At 34.6% G+C, this 18,978-nt stretch overlaps 1 protein-coding gene across 4 annotated transcripts in view; it reads right to left on the bottom strand.

Annotated features, from left to right (window-relative positions):
• The window catches only part of ZZZ3 (zinc finger ZZ-type containing 3), a 38,197-nt gene that overhangs the window by 4,490 nt on the left and 14,729 nt on the right, over positions 1-18,978 (bottom strand). For 2 of the 4 annotated variants that reach the window (XR_002118320.1, XM_019618842.1), the window contains exons 3-10: positions 17,283-17,421; positions 15,725-15,872; positions 15,524-15,642; positions 15,175-15,246; positions 14,878-14,979; positions 13,633-13,728; positions 9,044-9,196; positions 5,770-5,904 (exon numbers count right to left, since the gene is read on the bottom strand). Coding sequence is in view for 3 of the 4 variants with exons in the window: in XM_019618842.1 (XP_019474387.1) it covers positions 5,770-5,904; positions 9,044-9,196; positions 13,633-13,728; positions 14,878-14,979; positions 15,175-15,246; positions 15,524-15,642; positions 15,725-15,872; positions 17,283-17,421 (964 nt within the window). In the remaining variant the exon portion in view is untranslated. Of the gene's footprint in view, positions 1-1,591; positions 2,929-3,298; positions 3,400-5,769; positions 5,905-9,043; positions 9,197-13,632; positions 13,729-14,877; positions 14,980-15,174; positions 15,247-15,523; positions 15,643-15,724; positions 15,873-17,282; positions 17,422-18,978 lie in introns of those variants that run through there. The other 2 variants (XM_010716232.3, XM_003208754.4) reach the window with 2 other exon arrangements.

The raw sequence follows: 18,978 nt of genomic DNA, 5'->3' as shown, positions 1-18,978 counted from the left end.
AGCTCCAGAACAATGGCATTACGTGACCAGTAACATCTGCAGTACAACAGCTTTAAGCAAGTGACTTTCATAATTCACCAGTTGGAAAAAGGCAGGTTTTCCTACAACGAGCCTCGAAGCACCAGCAGCTGTATTGTGCAGTACTTAAGAAAAATAAGATTAAAAAATCTGCAGTTACCCTGAAGCTGCAAATTCGTCTGGGTAGCTTTTTGGAGTAATTTTTTTGTTACTTGTAACGACAACACAGGTTGAGACGTGGAGTATCATTATTGCCAGGATAGGAATAAAAGCAAGAATCAGCTGCTAATTAAAAATAAATAAAAAAGGAACATTATTTAACATACAGTTTCAGTTTACTTCTTTCTGCTTTTTCTGGTCTTTTTTTCGGAAAAAAAAAAAAAACAAACCAAGGAATCCCATGCTCGATCGGGCATGTGTGCGTTACAAATCTACTTGCATTTGCCCATAATGTATGCAAGAGAAATAGCTGTATACGCATGCATATGGAAATATAAATATTTATACACATTCAATTAGAAAAGGACTTATCCAAGATGCTTGTTAAGTGATTCAGATTTCAAGTTCTCCTTCTGCTTCCAATCTCATTCAAGACACAATAAGGATTTTTTTCTTCCAAAGCTATCTAAATCAATGCCTGGATATTTGCATTTAATCACATGCTCACTAATTTCTGCTACTTCCTTCCAATTATTTTTTCAGGATATCAACAGAAAACAAAACAAGCAGATTGTCGCAGATTCTCTCCCTGATAATACATCTCCACCTTACAAACAGCATAAATAGTCTCTCACATTCCCTCATTGCACGAGAGATTTTCAGAGCTTCTTTTGAATTAGAGAGGAAACTGAAATACATCTCGTGAATGTTTCTGTTGTACTTCTAAGGTTTATTAAATTTATCTAAGTATACAAGATATGTGAGATGTTTACACAGGATGCTTGCTCAGTGTTCTAGTAACCATACTCTATTACCTTCTAAATAGATTAAATGCTTAAACTTACTTTTCTCTGAGGCAGAAAATGACTACACCCACATGTCACTGCGAAAGTTAACACTGATCAGGCTATAATTAAAGTTCTTAGGTGCAGCCAGCCAATTACCCTTCTTATTGCCATTTTTAAGTCAAATTACTTTCCTTTATAGCTAATTACTCGGAATATTCAAGTTTTAAAGCAACTGGAAGTCTACTACAGTTATAAAATAATCAAGTATTTCTGAATCACCAGCTATACATTTCAATAAAAAATATATTAACTAAAAATATGTCACAGTAATTACAAAGCTTCTCAGATGATGGTATACAGTGTACCAAAGCTACGTAAGTCTGATTGGCTGAAATCTGAAAGAACCATGTATGAATAAGACAGGAGAAAACTAAAATGCTAATCCTGCAAAAGGCAAAGCACAGTTCAGTGGGCACAGAACACCACCGGTTCCCACTGAACTCACAGCAGAGGAAGGTGCTGTCATCTTGCAGGTCTGCATAGTGAATATTTGTCCTTTTCACGTCCTCAATTCTGATTAAAAAGTCAAAACTACACAGAAAGGAAGTCACAGCAAGCATTCTATATATAAACAGACTGTATCCACATAGTTTATTTCTCACAGTTCTCCTGACAATTGAACATTATTTAAGAACATACTGTATACACAGATAAGAAGAAACATACAAAATGTTTTAAATGATGCACAACAAAATCCAGCAGTATAAAAGAATGCATGTGAACCCTTGCTCACTGCTCAGGCTAAATTTAATCACTGTTTAAATAGTAATAAAAATACAATCTTTCATGGATCTTGTGCAGACTACAAAAGAGGAAAAATTATTACCATATATATGATTTATATTAGGCAGTTTTCTTTGATGAGTTGCACTAACAACTCCAAATACAGAGGCAGAAGGCTGTGTATTTTATTTTAAAGGAGTTAATGTTGAGTATTAGAGACTTTACACAGTTACTACCACTGGCACTTTTCACCATATTTTGTACACATCACATGATCATCTTATATAACATTACATTTAAAAAATATATCTGAGTGATAATTTTATAACATTCACACACCATGAGCTGGTTAAGGAAGCAATGCCACAGTTGCCTCCTATAGTGCTTCACTGTTGGTAAATAGAGTTCATCGTGGTTTAAAAATAAAAAACAAAAAAAAAAATTGAAAGTCAATGTGATTAAGCAGCTCCGATTTAATAAAGGCCTGTAACCAACCATCGCTGAGACAGTGAGCATTTTTTAGAGTACATCCTAGAAGCAAACACTGTCATTGGTTAAAACCTTGCCTAAAGAAGTCAGTTACTGTGCTGAAAACTATTTCACAACAAAACTGCAAGCTACTAAACTGTTTTTTATATAAATACTTCATCTCCTCTGGATCTCATTATAACCAAGTTCTTCAATGCCTTTGGAATTTACTCTATCTTCAATGTGTGCTCTCATTTCTGGCTCACCCTTTTGTATGTTTTTCTTTTGTGTTTAGATTCACCACCTAAAAATGACTAATGTGGTGAAAGAAAAGTCTCCCAGTGAAACCTTCTGCACACTAGGAATGTTCAGCTGCTGTTCAGTGATCTAGGACCATGACAGCTCAAAGCTGTAGTTTGACAAGTACACCCAGGAAGCTGTCATGCTGTGAGCGACATTTCAGGGAAAGCAGACAGTCTTTCCAAAATGTGCACAGTATTAACAATGATGCCATTGTTATTTTTCAAATAGTATAGTAAGCCCAAGATTGTAGATCTGCTTCCCATGTCATCTATTTGCTGGAAAGTAGTTTGGGTCAAGATAATTGTAACTGGTGCCCTGGGACATGCAGTAGTCTCTGTCTAAAAACGTCTCTGCTCTGTAAATAGGTTCTAACTGATGATCCTCCTTATGAATCTCTGTTTCATGCAGACTGCAAGGGAAAGAAAAAGATAACAGTTTAAAAGTTAAATACTTTCTTATTTTTAACTTTCAGAAATACTGATCACATTAACAGGATCATACCAAATTTGACATTGAAAAATTATTTCACAAAATACAATTTCCCCCACTATTTAACAGTACTAAACTGAATCTGTCCACTGCATTGTTATTTTTTAAAAATATTTCTTAAGCACGTCCTAGATGCGTATCTCCCACAAACATACGCTACAGAATCCCACGTTGAGTGAAGTGAAAGATATGTATCCTATGCTTGAGTAGATACCCAACAGCCACTGCAATCAAGCTACACATATACTCATGTTAATTACAAAACACAAGTAGTGAAGAATACTACTCACCAGTCAGAACAAGAGTCACAGAAATCCAAGGACATTTCTTGAGGACAGTCTTGGCAGTGCCACCGAACACCCTGAATAGGTTCAATTCCGCAGTTATCACACTGTGAAGCAGATTGAAGAGTACTGAAGAAAACCAACTGCATTCACTTCAGCCAGTAACAGTATATATCAATACGCCATATATGAAGATGTAGGTTGATTACTGCTTGCATGCACAGCTGAATTCTTCTCCTTGCAGACCATAATGTGTTCATGGGTAAAGTCCTCATACTCGGAGACACGTCCTTCTCCCTGAGGACTGATCAACCTTTCTCTTGGCTTTGCTTCCCACTACCTGAATGCTCCACACATTGACATTGTTCTCCTGCTCAACAAAAGCACACCCAGTCCTGCCTGTAGTCACTGCTTATCCTCATACGGCTGAAAGACGTTTCTGTAGCTTAAGTCCAACCACGTGAAATATCTTAACACAGATCCACTTTCTGTGGATCAGACAGAAGAAAGCAGCGGTGGTTGAAAAGCAACTGGGACAACATATAAAGGAAGAGAAGCCTGAACGTTAAGCTGAATGAGAAAGTAAAAACTATTCCTCTCAGAGTGGGGAATATTAAGTGCAGCTAAATGGAAGAAGAAAAGAAAAACTACAAACAGAAAAAGAAGAGTGAATGAAAAGTTCATGACTTTGGAGAGGAGGAGCAGAAACGCAAAGAGATTTGATTTTAAAAAAAGATAAAACTTAGAAAATAGGACTTTGGGGCAAGAACTTTTCAAAATCTAAACCAGGAAGAGTGCTGTAGGGAAAGGACAGAACAGAAAAGGAAAGAAAAATGTGGAAACAATCTTGTGCTCACTTAGCTTATTCTCCTTCATTTAGGTCATGAAGTGCTCTAAGAGAGCTTCGGGTACCATCTGTGAAACTTACTTGCAGAGTAATTTGCTCCTGAGCATAAACAATCAACTCAAGGTTACAAACACCTTACTAAGAAACTGTCACAACTGTATCCCATGCTTTCACAATGACAGCTTTCAGAGTGTGAGGGCTGACAAGGAGGAAGTTGTAAGCATATTTAGGACTTTTCTCTGAAAATACAGAATTCAATATAATACTACATTATAATAAAAAATAAAAAATCCAGTTTCAGTTATCCCTAGTTCAGAGCCAAAAATAATGGAAACCCTTAGCCCTTCTGTGCTCCAGCTTCCTGCTCCTCTGTGAATCAGAAATAATACCATACCTTTCATTTTATTAAAAAATAGTATTTGCAAGGTATTTTGATATTAAAGCAATGAAAGCCATAAAAAGCCCACATGTGATTCAATAATTCAATATTCAAAGTAGAAATTGAATAATGTGTTCTAATTGAGGCTGAAGGCCATGCAGAACTAAGTGTTCTGAAGAGATGCTTATTAGGTGACTATTGTCCAGACCGTGCACTAAGCAAGGCAGCACTCTTGAGGGAACACTGTATATAATCATGTAATTTCATAGATTATAATGCATAATAAAATCAAATTGGAGTTGCAAAGAAACTTTCAAACTTTTAATGCTTGACAGTATATAATGTCAATTTACTTTTCAGTATTATTTCATATAAAACATTATGCAGAACAAAGTACTTATTTTGTTTTCTAGGAGGCTGCTCTATCTGATCAAATTTTTTTTATTTTTTAATTTTTTTTGAACAAAACCACTAACTTGAAGGAGAGAGGAGACAGGCTTAATCACGGTATTTTGAACTGAACTTTAAACTGTATGTTTTTGCATTCTTATATGGATGGTTACCAGAAAATAAATGTAGCTGCCTAATACTTTTAAGAAGACAAATAAGCTGTTCCAACAGAGCAGACAGCAGACAACAAAAATATCTTGCAAACCAGAAAACCTAATTTAGAGAATCTTTCTTTTCATATAGTTTATGACATGGCTGACACTGGGACAACACACCATTTTAACTCTGAGTTTATTTTCTTTATTTCATATTGTTTTACAGAACTGTTTCAACTTCTACAAGCATTATTTGAAAGGAATAAGAAGCTGCTTTTCTCTCTGTAGTGAAAAACAAACAAAACAGTCACTCTCATACTGTCCTTTTGTTGGTCTAAGGTGCAGGACAAAAAAACTCCAAAAATCAGAGAATTATTATCAGGGAATCATTGGCAAGACAGAGCGTAATGCCAAAACAGAATTGTGTGGTGATATAACCTAGTTCTAGTTTTATTTTCATTCTATGAAGAAAAGTTTGCATGATTATTAATTTTCAAGCAGCATTCCATATTCTGTGAAACTTGAGGTACTGGAAAGAATGAATTACCTGAGTTGTACTGATTAAAGATGAGGAAAAGCAGACACTGTGAACAAGAATTATGAAACCACAGTTGGCGTACTAAACAAAGCCTTTTTAGGAAATTCCAACCGTGTTATCTTTGAAAACTTCTCCTGTTACTCAAGAGAGTGCAGAGCATCAGCTTACCTTGAATCCCACGTGCTGCACAAATCCACTCTCTGCATGCATCTGCTGTAGTTTCTGTCTCTTCAGTTTTTTAAACTCTAACAGTTCTTTGTATTCAGGTAACTCACGATATGTTATTGGAATACTCTCTTCATCCTGTTCATGGTTAAAAAAAGAGAATTACTACTTACTTTAGGAATATAACTAGTAATACATATTATTTCACAAATCACTAAGTGTAACTTCTTCTGAGAAGAAGTTGGTAATCTGTTTTGAGACAAATTGGGAAATTATAATTAAAAACACAGCAAAAATGTACACAAAACTAACTTAAATTTTATTCTGTGCTATTAATAATTTATTATTTGCATTATACCAAAACTTTACCATGGTAACAAGTGTCTTCTGGCAAATCGTTTTGCTGTCAGGTGAAGAAGACAGCAGTGCCTAACTTTAAGTTCTATATTTATACTGTTAAGTCCTATATTTATATTTTTAAAAGACCCATAAATCAAGACAGTATCAAGCTTTAGTTATACGTACTTCTCAATCAATAAAGCCAATTTTAACAGTATTAGATTCTCACCTTCAACTGTAAGAATAAAAAATGGTGAGAAATATCATTCCATGATTTTAAGAGCAGAAGTTGCAAACTTATTTCATCTTGTGACCACTCCTAATTCTCTTAACTTCTTCATGCTGCCTTTTAATAGCTTGAGAAAATGGATTTCTATTTTCCCTAAATTAGAAAAAAAGTTTGTATCCTTACAGACAGGTGCATACAACTTGATGAAGACTTATAACACATAATTCTCTTTTTAAATAAGAAACACAATTTCTGATTTTTCTCATTCAATTTTCTTCAACAAAGATTGAAGACCTGTATGTTATGAGAAGACAGAAATTCTCACTCATATTCACAGGACTACTTCAAGATGGCTGTTTAATTCAGCAGCTGAACTTGGTAGATGTCAGATGTCTTCAAAGATGCAAAGTCTGTATGGGCTATACTGGTAGGCATGTTCAGTTATGAAAAAGAATTACAAATAATCGTTCTCTGAATGTAGCCTTATCTCAATTCCCTTTTAAAAATCTGTGAAGCTTGAAATGTCTGCATTATTTAGTAAGTTTACTGAAGGAAAAGAGGGAAAATTGCATGCTCTTTAGTGTTAAGTATTTTTCTAAGGGCCATATAAAATATTTAATTGTAATTCTGAAAATATTTAGAGGACTAGACTGCAAATACTCTGAAAAAAAAAAAAAACAACGAAGTTAAATGACAATTCCATTTTGTGATGATAAGCTCTACCTTTTTTCTATTAAAAAAAAAATTACCTTTTATGCAAAAAAGTTTTACTAAAAAAAAAAAAGCCTGGAATAATATACCTATATATTGAATAAAATATGCTACAACAGCTCCTTGTGTGGACACTTGATTCTGGATTAGTACATTGTATTCTAGAATAATTAGACTATTCACACCATGAAGTGGTTATAACAGAAAGTTAAATTCTCTCTTTTGACAACAGAGGGTCTTCACCTCAGAATAATTAATTCATATTACAGTGATGTTTGAGGAATGGTTTTGCCAATCAACTGGTAATGCCCAGACAAAATCTTCTGTTTTTACAAGGAAACACTACCTGGCACTTGTATTGTGAAGAAGTCAGAGAAAACCTTTCCTATGATTTTCCAGCTACACCAAATATCTTCTTGACCATGTCAATGCACAGTATAGTATTTCTCCCTGAGATACCACCTGTCACTAAGAGACCTGATTTGTTGGACTTGATGATCCCTGAGGGTCTCTTCCAACTTGGATAAAAGCAGACTCCAATATATTCACTCTGATTATAGTTCATGATCTCTTTTTTCTTCTAAGTTGCTTTTATTTTGCATTGATAATGGGGATCTTTCTGATAACTGAGCTCACCTGTGTCTTTCTACATTACTGCAAGCCAGAAATATATCCATCTGGAAATGCTGCACTAGTGAAGAAAGAAAAGATTAAGCCAAATTTGGGGAAAAAAAAAAGAAAATGGAAAAAAAGAAACCAGGGAGAAGGGGCACACATCCACCATTATCACTGCAAAAAAGTAAAACAGCAATTTCTATCAAAACAATGGAAAAAAATCTTAGTTGCCCCCTATTTACTAGAGTTAGTATTCCACAGGAAAAAAACAAAATGTTTTCAGAAAATGTTAGGAACAGAGAGAATAACAAAAAAAAATAATACAGGACAAAGGACTGTTTGATCAAAAACAGTTCAATTGAGATTAATAATAGTAATAAAAATAATAGTGATCTGCAGCAATTCTAATCTGTATTTTATTTCCCATGCCTTTTAAGATACATACTGGAGTAAAAAAAATTACTGGAAATGCCTGTAGACAAACAAAAAGACCATCACAGAGAGAAGACAAAATATGAGCGAAGATGCAATTTAAGACTGAGCAATAGATAAGGAAATTTAAGAATTTAAGGAAGACTCTGCAGTGCACGTAAGAAAAAAAGTCAGCAAAGTAAAAGAACGGACTTATCCTAGATGGCCTTAATACTTCTATTATGCAACAGGTTTTTCACACACAAGATGGCACTAAGCTCACAAAAAAAAAACATTACAAGTCATGTTCTTTGGTCTAAGCACAGTAAAGCTGCAGTGATTCACACCAGCTGTGAACCTTGTCAAACATATTAGTAGTAGGATACACTACCACTGTACGGATGTATGTAAAACTACAAGAATTTAGACGTGCCTTATTGCATATGATAAATTAGAAACTGGAACAGTGCGTGATGTAATGACACACGGGGACAGGATATCTACCAGAGCCTGATGCTTCACGGCTCAAGTCTGTTAGTTCACGCTTTCAAGCAGGTTGAAAAAACTCCATAATTAATTCTGCCAGTGAAAGAAGGCAAAAAGCAATGATGCCAACAGAATTCAAATTTTAACAGGACTGTATGCAATGCAACACAGCATCAACTAGAATCACATCTATACAGTTTATGTGATTTTAATCTGATCTTATGTCAGATAACTTTTTGAAACTATATAACTAAAACAATTTAGAAGTTTCACAACAGAACTCTTTATTACTTCTTTTTCTTCCTTTCCGATTTTCCTGCAATTGTGGACCTTTATAGTAATGTGTTTGCAATTCAAAATGGCTCATGAATCTGACTATAATACTTACGTGATATTCATTTTATGACAGATGCTTAATCTTCATATTATTCATTTGAAAAGTTTAGATGAGAGCAAAGAATATATTCTCTGACTTAAATGACATACCGATACTTCCTCTTCTGCTGCAATATCCATATGGCTGTGAAAACTGGATCTGTCATCATCTTCATCCATATAAACTGGAGGCTCATGTGATGTCATAAAAGTTGAAGGTTTGAAAAGATGTTTATTCAAAGGGTGCTGCCGTCTACTCGATGACTACAGTGGAAAAATGGTACATTTTAAAAGACATTACCTGGTTACCATTTAAACAATCTTTATCAAATACAACCTTGTCAAAAAGTCCTTCCTGCACTGAACAACACTGCACCATCTTTCCCAGTATGTTTACTTATACCTCTGTATCACAGCTTTTTATAGCCTCATATTGGAGTTTTTTCCCAATAGGAAGTGAAAGAGACAAACAGTGGAACACTGCTCTAGTAAAAACCTATCAAGAAAGTGCTCACATCATAAAAACCCAACCATCTAAACAAATGAGATAACAGAAAAACAGAAAATAAAACTGCCAAGATTTTAAAGACTGAGAACTTAAGTGCAAAGATATTAATGACTTCCAAATCTCAATGGACACTGCTAGTGTGGGACTAAACAACTAAATGCTTTTGCACACATCTCCGCGCTTGACACATCATCAAATTCTTAGATATTCCAAGAACCCAGTTAATACAAGTCTAGACTCATTTTGTTCAGATTTCTTTTTTAGTCTAGGGAGAGAAAAAGCTATTGGTAAAAGCAGTTCATTCCACCACAAAAGATACTTCTACAAGTTAGGAATAAATGCTCTCCAAAGGTTCTTTTTCATCGCCACTGACTGGAAAAGGAACCCAAGAAATGTCAGAAGAAATAAATTATTCCATTAGCGTGCATCTGAAACCTTTCAAATGTAATGCTGTCTGAAGGTGTAGAATGCACAGCAATTTGAAAGTAGATTACTTAAAGGCACTTAGCCCTTATTATGAATTCCCCATGAAGGAATATTTAATACCAAATAGAAGAATATTTAGTGAATGAAACTGACTCAACTTTTTACTTAGCTCCTTTCCAGACTACCTTTTAGGCATCTTGAATATATTCCATAGCTTAAAAAAAAAACAGCGTGAATCAAAAACTCTAAGCATGAAAAGCATTTGTTTGTCTGTTTTGTAATTATAGAAGAGAGGACTGTCTTGCTCTTTGTCTAGGTTCTGTCATATTCATAAAGCATAATAAATATGTAACATAGTTATTACTTTCTCTTTTATCAAGAACTTGTATTCCAGAGGTTCCTAAAACCAGTTACAAAACCATTTATTTGAAGAGGGATTCAACATGTAACATTATTTTAAAACTGTGTATAGTTTAAAAAGGCAAAGCAATTGTATTGGATGAAATGTAGCTATGTAGACAAAAATACCAAAGGAACTGAGTCTAGTCCCATTTACTTATAAGGAAAGATATGAAGTAATAATGGTTGGAAACTAGTACCTTGTTTATGCAGGAGAATTACAATGCACAGAATAAAAATGAACATTTTGTCTTAAGACTGATGCTGAATCACTTGTGCTGAATTTTTCCACCTGCTTTAAGATCACTGGCTTCCTATGTTTTGCTTCCTTTCTGGTTTCCTTTAAGATATGTGCCAGAACAATTCCATCTATAAAGTTATGCTGTATTTCAGTTTGAGCTGACACAATGATTTACATACTCTGTTAATATAAGGAAAACAGATCCACATAGACTCACAGAATCGTTAAGGATGGAAAAGACCTCTAAGATAATCACGTCAAACCATCATCTACCACCAACACTGTCCATTAAACTGCAACCCTCAGGGCCACATCCCCATGGATGTGGAACACCTCCAAGGTTGGTCATCCCACCACCTCCCCGGGCAGCTGTGTCAGTGCATCTCTGCTTTTACAGAGAAAAAATTTTTTGTAATACACAACCAATATTAGATCTGAAATGTAAGAAAGAAAAACGTATGTCTACACTTATATACTTGCACTATCTCACATGTGGTTATGGCCTACAATTTAACCAAGGATTTGAATTTTTTTTAATCATCATTCTGCTTTTTAACATGATTCTACAATACTACCTATGAGCAGACAGCTAAAAAAGTTGTTTTTCCTTTGGGAAGTCTATTATCAGGATTAAGCTTAAAAGAAGGTGAACTAATGACAGAGTACAAGCATTACACTAAAAAATAAATCATAACTGATGAACTGAATACTGGAGTGCTACATCACTGGTTATGCATTATTTTCACTAGTGGCTGGCAACAGTTAAACAGTAAACTGAAGAATCCTGCATAACTTCGTGTACCATTTATCTGAAGAGACATTACGTCATATGAGTTCAGCAAGATGTTCAAGAATGAAATAGGACTCTCACCTGCCCAGTAACCATTTCAAAGAAGCAGACTAGGTGATCCCTATGGAGAAACCTCCTCGTGTGAAGAATCTCTTTTGACACCAGTATTTACATTAAACATAACAACATTTTTTAGTCCCTCAGAAATGCATACTTGGAATCAGCATCCAATACTTACACATCTCTTACTGGCAGTAAAGCAGATACTGCCATTTATAGTATATGTATATACTCAGAAATCAAAATAAACATGAGCACAGCAAAAGCACAATCCAGGCTTTCAATACCCCCTTGCACTTCCTTTCTGCCACAATATCTTATTCTCTACCGGGAATAACTACAGTCTGATACAATCTCTATTGTAAGTAGACAGCTATGTTAGCAGGCTGAGAAATCAAATCCCCCACATACATTGTTCTTCATCTGTTGTGTAATTATATTTTCTTTTTAACGTGGGTTTCAAATAGAAAATGGAGAAGCTACCTTGCTACAAACTAGGGCACAGTGACCTATTCTTACAATTCAGTCATAAGAATAAAGGTATTACTCACACTGCAAAAAGAGACATAAGTGTTAGAGTTGTTTTACATATAAGCTTAAGAAAAATCTAAGGATTGCTAATGTAGTTTGCAAATGTTAAGAATTTTATAAAATATGGTTTCTGTATTTACTGTGCTGTGTATGTAAGCAGAACAGCATAAAGAACTTTATGGATTGCTGCTCAAATTAGTGAAAAATACAGTTAAGAGTCACATATATACTGATTAAGTGCTCCTATTATTCAGCAAACACAGTGATCTGCTGCCCTGCAGCATTTCTCGTGTTCAGTAATAACAGGCTTCCCAAATAAAATTAAGAGGAAAGAAAAAAAGCGATGGGACTAAGGTTATTTAAAATAGTAAGGTGATATACAGAAAATAAAAGATTGTTTTCAGAAGGAAATTTTCAACCTCTTTTGAAATTAGCCCCCCAGTACAGTAAACTGTACAAGTAATGCACAAGTAATAAATAATACATGAACCTCACTACAGCATTTAAGGTAACAGTATTTGCAGCTGGATTTTTATTTATTTATTTATTTGGTTCTCCTATCAGAATGCAATTTTCCAAGAGATAAAGCAGCAGAATCATGCCTCTGTTTATAGAGTAGAATAGTAGATTAAACTGGTGAAAGTAAAATGGCATTACAATGTTAGACGGCACACTGGAAAGTTTCTGATAAAAGACTCCTTTGCAACATTTTCAGAGAAAACTAGGAGATAACTGGGTGTGTGCAACATTTTAAATCACTATAGATACGCAGTGGCAGATCTTTCTATCAGGCTTGTCTGACAGCAATTCAAGTCCCAAACTTTCAAGAAATTAAGTTTGTAAATGTTTCTTTTTCAGAAACAATGTGGAGCTTACTCTATTCATTATCAGAAAACATCAGACACATCAATGGAAAAAAAAAAAAAAAGTAATGTTATTCTACAAAATGCCATTGTGACAGGCTTTAAACAACCTCTTTAAACATAATGGTAACAGAAACAAAAACAAATATATGCACTGAGACTGCCCTCTTCAAACATCTAGAGTTCTCTTTAGTACCCAAGTGAACGACTTATATCAAAATGTATAACTGGTCAGTGCAAAAAATCTAGAGTCCTCTCTTTTCTTTTGCAAATTAAGAAGATTTCTCAGGATTGTAATTTCTCACCCCTTCCAATATCAAGAAAAACATTACATTTTAATAATTTCTACTAGCTTTCTATTTTAATGGACACACACCACAAATCACAAAAAAACAAAGCAGTTCAGAATTAAGTCTATGCATGTGCTAGCTTAGTATGCTGTTCTACTTAATTTTCTATGGTTTTGTTAATTAAAAGATGATTGTACAATATGAAGTATTTGGCTCCTTATCTTCTACCAGTATAGTTCTCATTATCCTTTTCTAGATCAATTTCAGTAAACTTACAAATGAGGAAAAAAATACACCCAAGACCAATCCTTTGGCCCCGTTAGCTCTGTCTGCAATCTAAACACAGTGTTCTCTTTTCTGACACTTCATCTCCCCAGGATTATTCAATTAACAGGTGTTGATGTGAAATTAGAATAACACCCAATTCATTCTACATTGCTAATGTCAAAATAATAGATCAAGAAATACACTGGTGGAGCTTGCGAGTAAGAAAGTTGTAATCAAGACTAATCAAATCCATTGAAATATTAAGTTTCAATTTGCATGCAAATGTAACAATAAAAATGGAATTTCTGCTGTAATATTGTCTCACCTTTTTTGAGTATAAATATAAATTTGGAGTTCTTCCTGGAACTGGAATACCAGCTTTAGTCAGTTTAATAAAATATTTTTGCACTCTACTGGCGACCTAAAAAAATACCAAAATGCAACAATTGAATGTCAAATGAAATATGACAGGCTTTCACATCAAACTTTTGCCAGTATCACTACACTGGCTCACAATATAAAGACTCCAAACTATCGCTTCCAACACTGCAACAACTACTCTAACTGTTATATTCTGTAATGCTACATTTGTCATATTTCCAGATGCTTTGAAGGCTTTCATATTAAAAAATCATCTTGTTCAAAAATACACAAAGAAATCTATCGAAAACAGCGATAAAGAACTTGAGCAACTTCTTACCTGCTGAAGTTAAACTTTTTCTGTCTTAACAGTAAACAGTAACACATAAATTACACATTGGTACCATATAGAAAGTACTTCCATATTTTATTTATGAAATGAGCTTCACACATTTCAATTTGCCACTATTGAAAAACATAAATACAGACATCACTAGAAATGAAGTAATGTTTTATGCTGAAATACTTAATATTCCTTAATGTGAAAGCACACTAGCTAAACAGAAGAAATTAAAATACTGTAAAAACAAGACAAACATTTTTTCTCCTGGTCAACTGGAGAAATTATGCCATGTGTATAGGGCTGCTGAATCACAGCCTGAATCTCTGATTGATCACCTGAGGTGAGCAATGAGTCAGCCATGGGAGCACAGGTGAAGGCAACTCACCTGTGCTACAGGAAGGGGTGGAGCCTGGCTCCATCTCTCCTAGACCCGTTTAAGAGCTGACTGCCAATGGGAAGGATCTCTCTGGAGATCTGCTCCACTGGAGTCTATTTTGTGAGCCCTGGATAGGGTGAATGACTTTCTTTTCTTACTCCAATATAACAATTACATCAGTCAAGCTCCTGGATATACCATATCACCTCTATATCCATTGATTATACACCGTGTTACTGCAAAAGCTCCTAAAAGTCAGATACAGAAACTCAGTGTCTCCACTTTTGGTTTCCTTTGTGGATGTGGACACCAATATAGAGCCAATTCTTTGGTATGCAAGTATTAAAATGTCTGCCAATTATCAAGATGAGAAATAAATGATTCAAGAGGTGAGAATAAATCCAGATACAAGTTCTTATCACACTTTCTAAACAGCAATAAAAAACATTATCAATGAGAGGGATTACTTCTCAAAGTGTTCTACTTGTTACCTGCTTAGCTGTTCTATTTCCCAGTTCATCAGCTATCTTCTGCCACCTTCGGGACTCTACTTCCTCTGGGGGATACTTCAGAAGCAACTGCTCGAGTTTTTTCTAAATCGAACAAAAAATCAAGAGTTAAAGAAAAACCACCTGTTTTAACATAGGCATGAGTTGTCAAAGTACAAGCATCTACATGTATGTGATTTTAGTTTCTAATTACTAATTAAATATTATTACACAGTTTGTTTTTATTATTATCATGTATGTTATCACTGCTACAAAATAAATAGAAAGGTTTCCCATTACCTGTTCCTCTACAGTCCACAGCTGGTTAAAAGTTTCAGGTTTGGTCTCATCGCAGAGTCGCCCTCTTATCATCTGTTCAAACAGAGTACATAAAATGGAAAAGGTGTTTAGAAAACATATGGCAAGGATACTCTGATCTTCTTCCTACCTAAGTAAAAATCAAATACAGACCAAATAAATCAGGGAAATTTGAAATAAGTTTTGCCTAAATAATAAAAAAAAGTAAACAGATTTCAATACATGCATGAATTTCATGACCAATTTTAACATTTGAGGTAAAAGTTTAAAATATTCACACAGCAGTTTAAAAAGTTATTGTTTTATAAAAATTTCCTTTTGTGATAACTACCTGTGGACGACTGCTTGTAGAACCTTCTGGACCATCACTTAAAGGCAAGACAGAATAAGAAACTGACTCTCCATCCTTCTTGGGATCCAAAGGACTTTTTGGTCTTGCAGGTATACCTACTGGTGGGAACAAAGGAAAGGATTCATTAAATCTCCATCCTCATCTCTTGCTTTTTGTAACATAAGTTTTTTCTCCTTTTACCTTTGTCAAAAATCAGCTTTGCTCTTCTACTGTTACGTTTTCGGTTTTTGAATTCTCTCTCAAAGTTTCCAAGGCTAGTGGTGTATTGGTCCCAGGCAATCTCAGGGAGTTGAACAACTCTCTGAGGATATGGAAGACCCATATCAACCTGAAAAAAGAAAGTAAACATTGAAAAGCAATATTTACTTTAGTTGAATATCCAAACAAATAGCTACAAATCCTAAAAAGTCACGAAAACCTGATGCTGCCTTTTAGCTAGCAGCAAAATTGAAAATCAATATTTTTGAAGTGCCATGCAGCACACAGTTTTTTTTAAAGAGAAAGTATCTTTCAAGAGTAATACACAACAGTGCATATAAAATATGCAGCGGCACGGACAATGATGGCTTATTAAGCATAAGACTTGAAAATGTGTGTTTCACAGTTGAAATAAGGAGTTCCTGACTTCAATTTCTCGTTGCTGTCTATCCGACTTTTGTTCAGACATACTTTTTGCCTAGGATATGTACTTTTCTCAAGATTAAGAAAACACAGGAAACCACAGGACTTCAAGTTTTATCATCTGGTAAACCTAAACACATCCCCTCAAGGAATTCAACATATGTTTTACACTGATTTTGCTGTCTTCTATATAGAACACAACTGTTGCAAGGGTCACCAATGTATTTGACAGTCAAGCTTAAGAGTATCTATTTCCTTCAGACACTCATATGCACCAGATGCTTTCAGCTAGCATTACTACTTCCTACATGATACAACCATTATCAAATGCAACCTCTATTAAGTCTTGCATGCTATAAACTCATCTCAAAATGTAATGGATAATAACCACTGAAACCAATGGGCTTAGAGCAGACCTCTCTAAATCTATGTCTCTACAAGCATAGAGTAAGGGCATAGTAAGGTACCTATTTCATTTTCCACTGAAATGCAAAATATTGCTGCCAGACAAGAAGAGGAGGCATTTGTCACTGGCAGACGTGGGAGTGAAAAGATATTCAACCTTTAAACCTTTTTTAACATCTGTCCGTGTTTTTGTTCTTTTTTTCTTTTCACTTGAAAAGATCCTTGCTTATCAAAATTCATTCTCCTCTATCAAACAATGTTTCAGTTATGTTATCCAGCACTCTTCTAGACATATCTTCCAGAGTTCATTTTGGTTTTATGAACTGTATTTCCTGCTCTTTAAAAATTACCCTACCAAATTCACTCATAGTACAAGACTTAAATTCTCTAATAAGAAAAGTCCCAAATCCTCGATCTGAAGTTTATGACTTGTAGATTTCAGGTTGTCCTAAAATACTCATATTACAATTAGAAATTTTAAAATTACATATCTACACAAGAAAAAAAGGAAATATATCTAATTAAATATTTGAAGCGCTTTCTCTTACAGATTTAATAAGCAAACAACGGGCCATTTTTTGCTCAGCAGAGAAAAGGCTTTAAACTCCTAATGCAAGTTTATAAAGAATTCCAATTTCTACAGATGATGAATCACTAGTTATTTAAAAAAAAAAAATACTGAGTAAGACTTAAGAAATGCCCATTGAAATACCTTCTTCTGGAGTCTTTCCACAAATCCAATAGGATCTTTCAGTGCTTCTCTCTGGTGTCTGCCTAAACTTTCAAGGTCTTGAACTGCTTGAGTACGTTGAGCCTCGAGTACAGCAATCGTCTGTAACAGTCTCTGATAACTACAGAGACAAAGGAAAACATCTCACTAAATTTGTCTTTAAGAGTGAACCCCCAAATCTAAATACTAGCCATGATTATCTCCTAGTATCTAACAGATTTAATAGCTTATCTGAAACAGATGATAGGCATTTTTACTGAATTATATAAATAATTGTATCAAAATTATTTTAAGTAGATGAATTTATATAAACCAGTAAAAAAAAACAACAGTATTACTATTACTACTAATACATTGAGTTTTTTTAAACCTAAATCCTATACTAGCTAAAACAATGCTACCAGGGACATGCTTCTTATATTCTCAACAGTTATGCTCTATATTCTTCGCTTACAAAGAAAAAAATGAAAACAAACAAAATGATGCAATTTCACTCACTCCAAAATAAACCACGAATGATTCTACTGCGAAAATTCAACATTGCACTCAACCCCCTACAGAATGTATAAGAATGACTCTTAAAAACTCTGCAGCTAAACATTTCAGAGAAACTTCATTTCAGAGAATAGAATAACCATTTGCAAACGTGACAATAAACCACAGAAAGAAATTCACAAAATAAACGCATACAGGAGAGATTTCTCTAAGAATACAGAAGTTAATTGAAATGTCAGTGTGCCCTCAAATACACCATGCTTGACCCTCACGCAAATCTGATTTTCTGTTTAACAGGTATGTTAAAGATCACTCATATGACTCTCACATCTGCACTCAGTAATGGAGGCTGCCCAGACTGTCTTCTGTAAAGCTAACTTGGGGCAGGAAATCACACCATACAATAACACAGCCTTACAATAAACGAGTAATTCCCTTTATCAGCTTTATAGGTATGGTTGTCCACTTCAGATCACAAACCTGTGATACCTGTGGCTCCTGTTGTTACAAATCACTACATATCAATGCCTTCAGGAAAATGCTTTCTGACATTTAGTATTACAACTACATTTTAGTTCAATGCAAAATGCAACCTAGTGTGTACTAAAATCAGGTAAGATCTCTTTACTACTAAACTATTTCAGTAAAATCTTCTTTCTGTTCCCTTATTGCTAAAGTAAAAAGAATCTTAACTCAATCATTTCCACACACACTATAAAAAAGATCCAGAGGTTTCAGAGCTAATGCAAGATTTTCAATCCACTATATTGGTAGTTGGGTAAGGCTTTAAGTGGAGGGAAGTAAACAGCTTCGAGGCAAAATACAGGCTTCATACCATCAAGTGTATCGGTTTCTGCCCAGACACTGAATCACCCCAGAGAAGGTAATTTTCTTTCCACTTCTGTGTAATAGCTGAAAACACAAACTACAGCCACAAGTTTTTCAGCTTGAAACTAAAGTGCTGAGTTTATTTAAAAACAGCATGATATAAATCTCTTATGGATTTCTTATTTAAATTAGTCCTCACATATTCAGGTTACATTTAATTGACACCTGAAATGCTCATTAAATAACTAGCGAGGTTATTCTTGAACATGCAAAATGATTTCAGAAATAAATTTTGTGATGGTATATGTCAAGATTGGCCTGAAACAACACCGCAGCTCAAGTTGTTATGGGCTCA

This window comes from Meleagris gallopavo, chromosome 10 (genome assembly GCF_000146605.3).
Source record: "Meleagris gallopavo isolate NT-WF06-2002-E0010 breed Aviagen turkey brand Nicholas breeding stock chromosome 10, Turkey_5.1, whole genome shotgun sequence".
Classification (NCBI taxonomy): Eukaryota; Metazoa; Chordata; class Aves; order Galliformes; family Phasianidae; genus Meleagris; species Meleagris gallopavo.
Note: the sequence above shows the minus strand (reverse complement) of the source record. Positions and strands in the feature narration are given on the sequence as shown.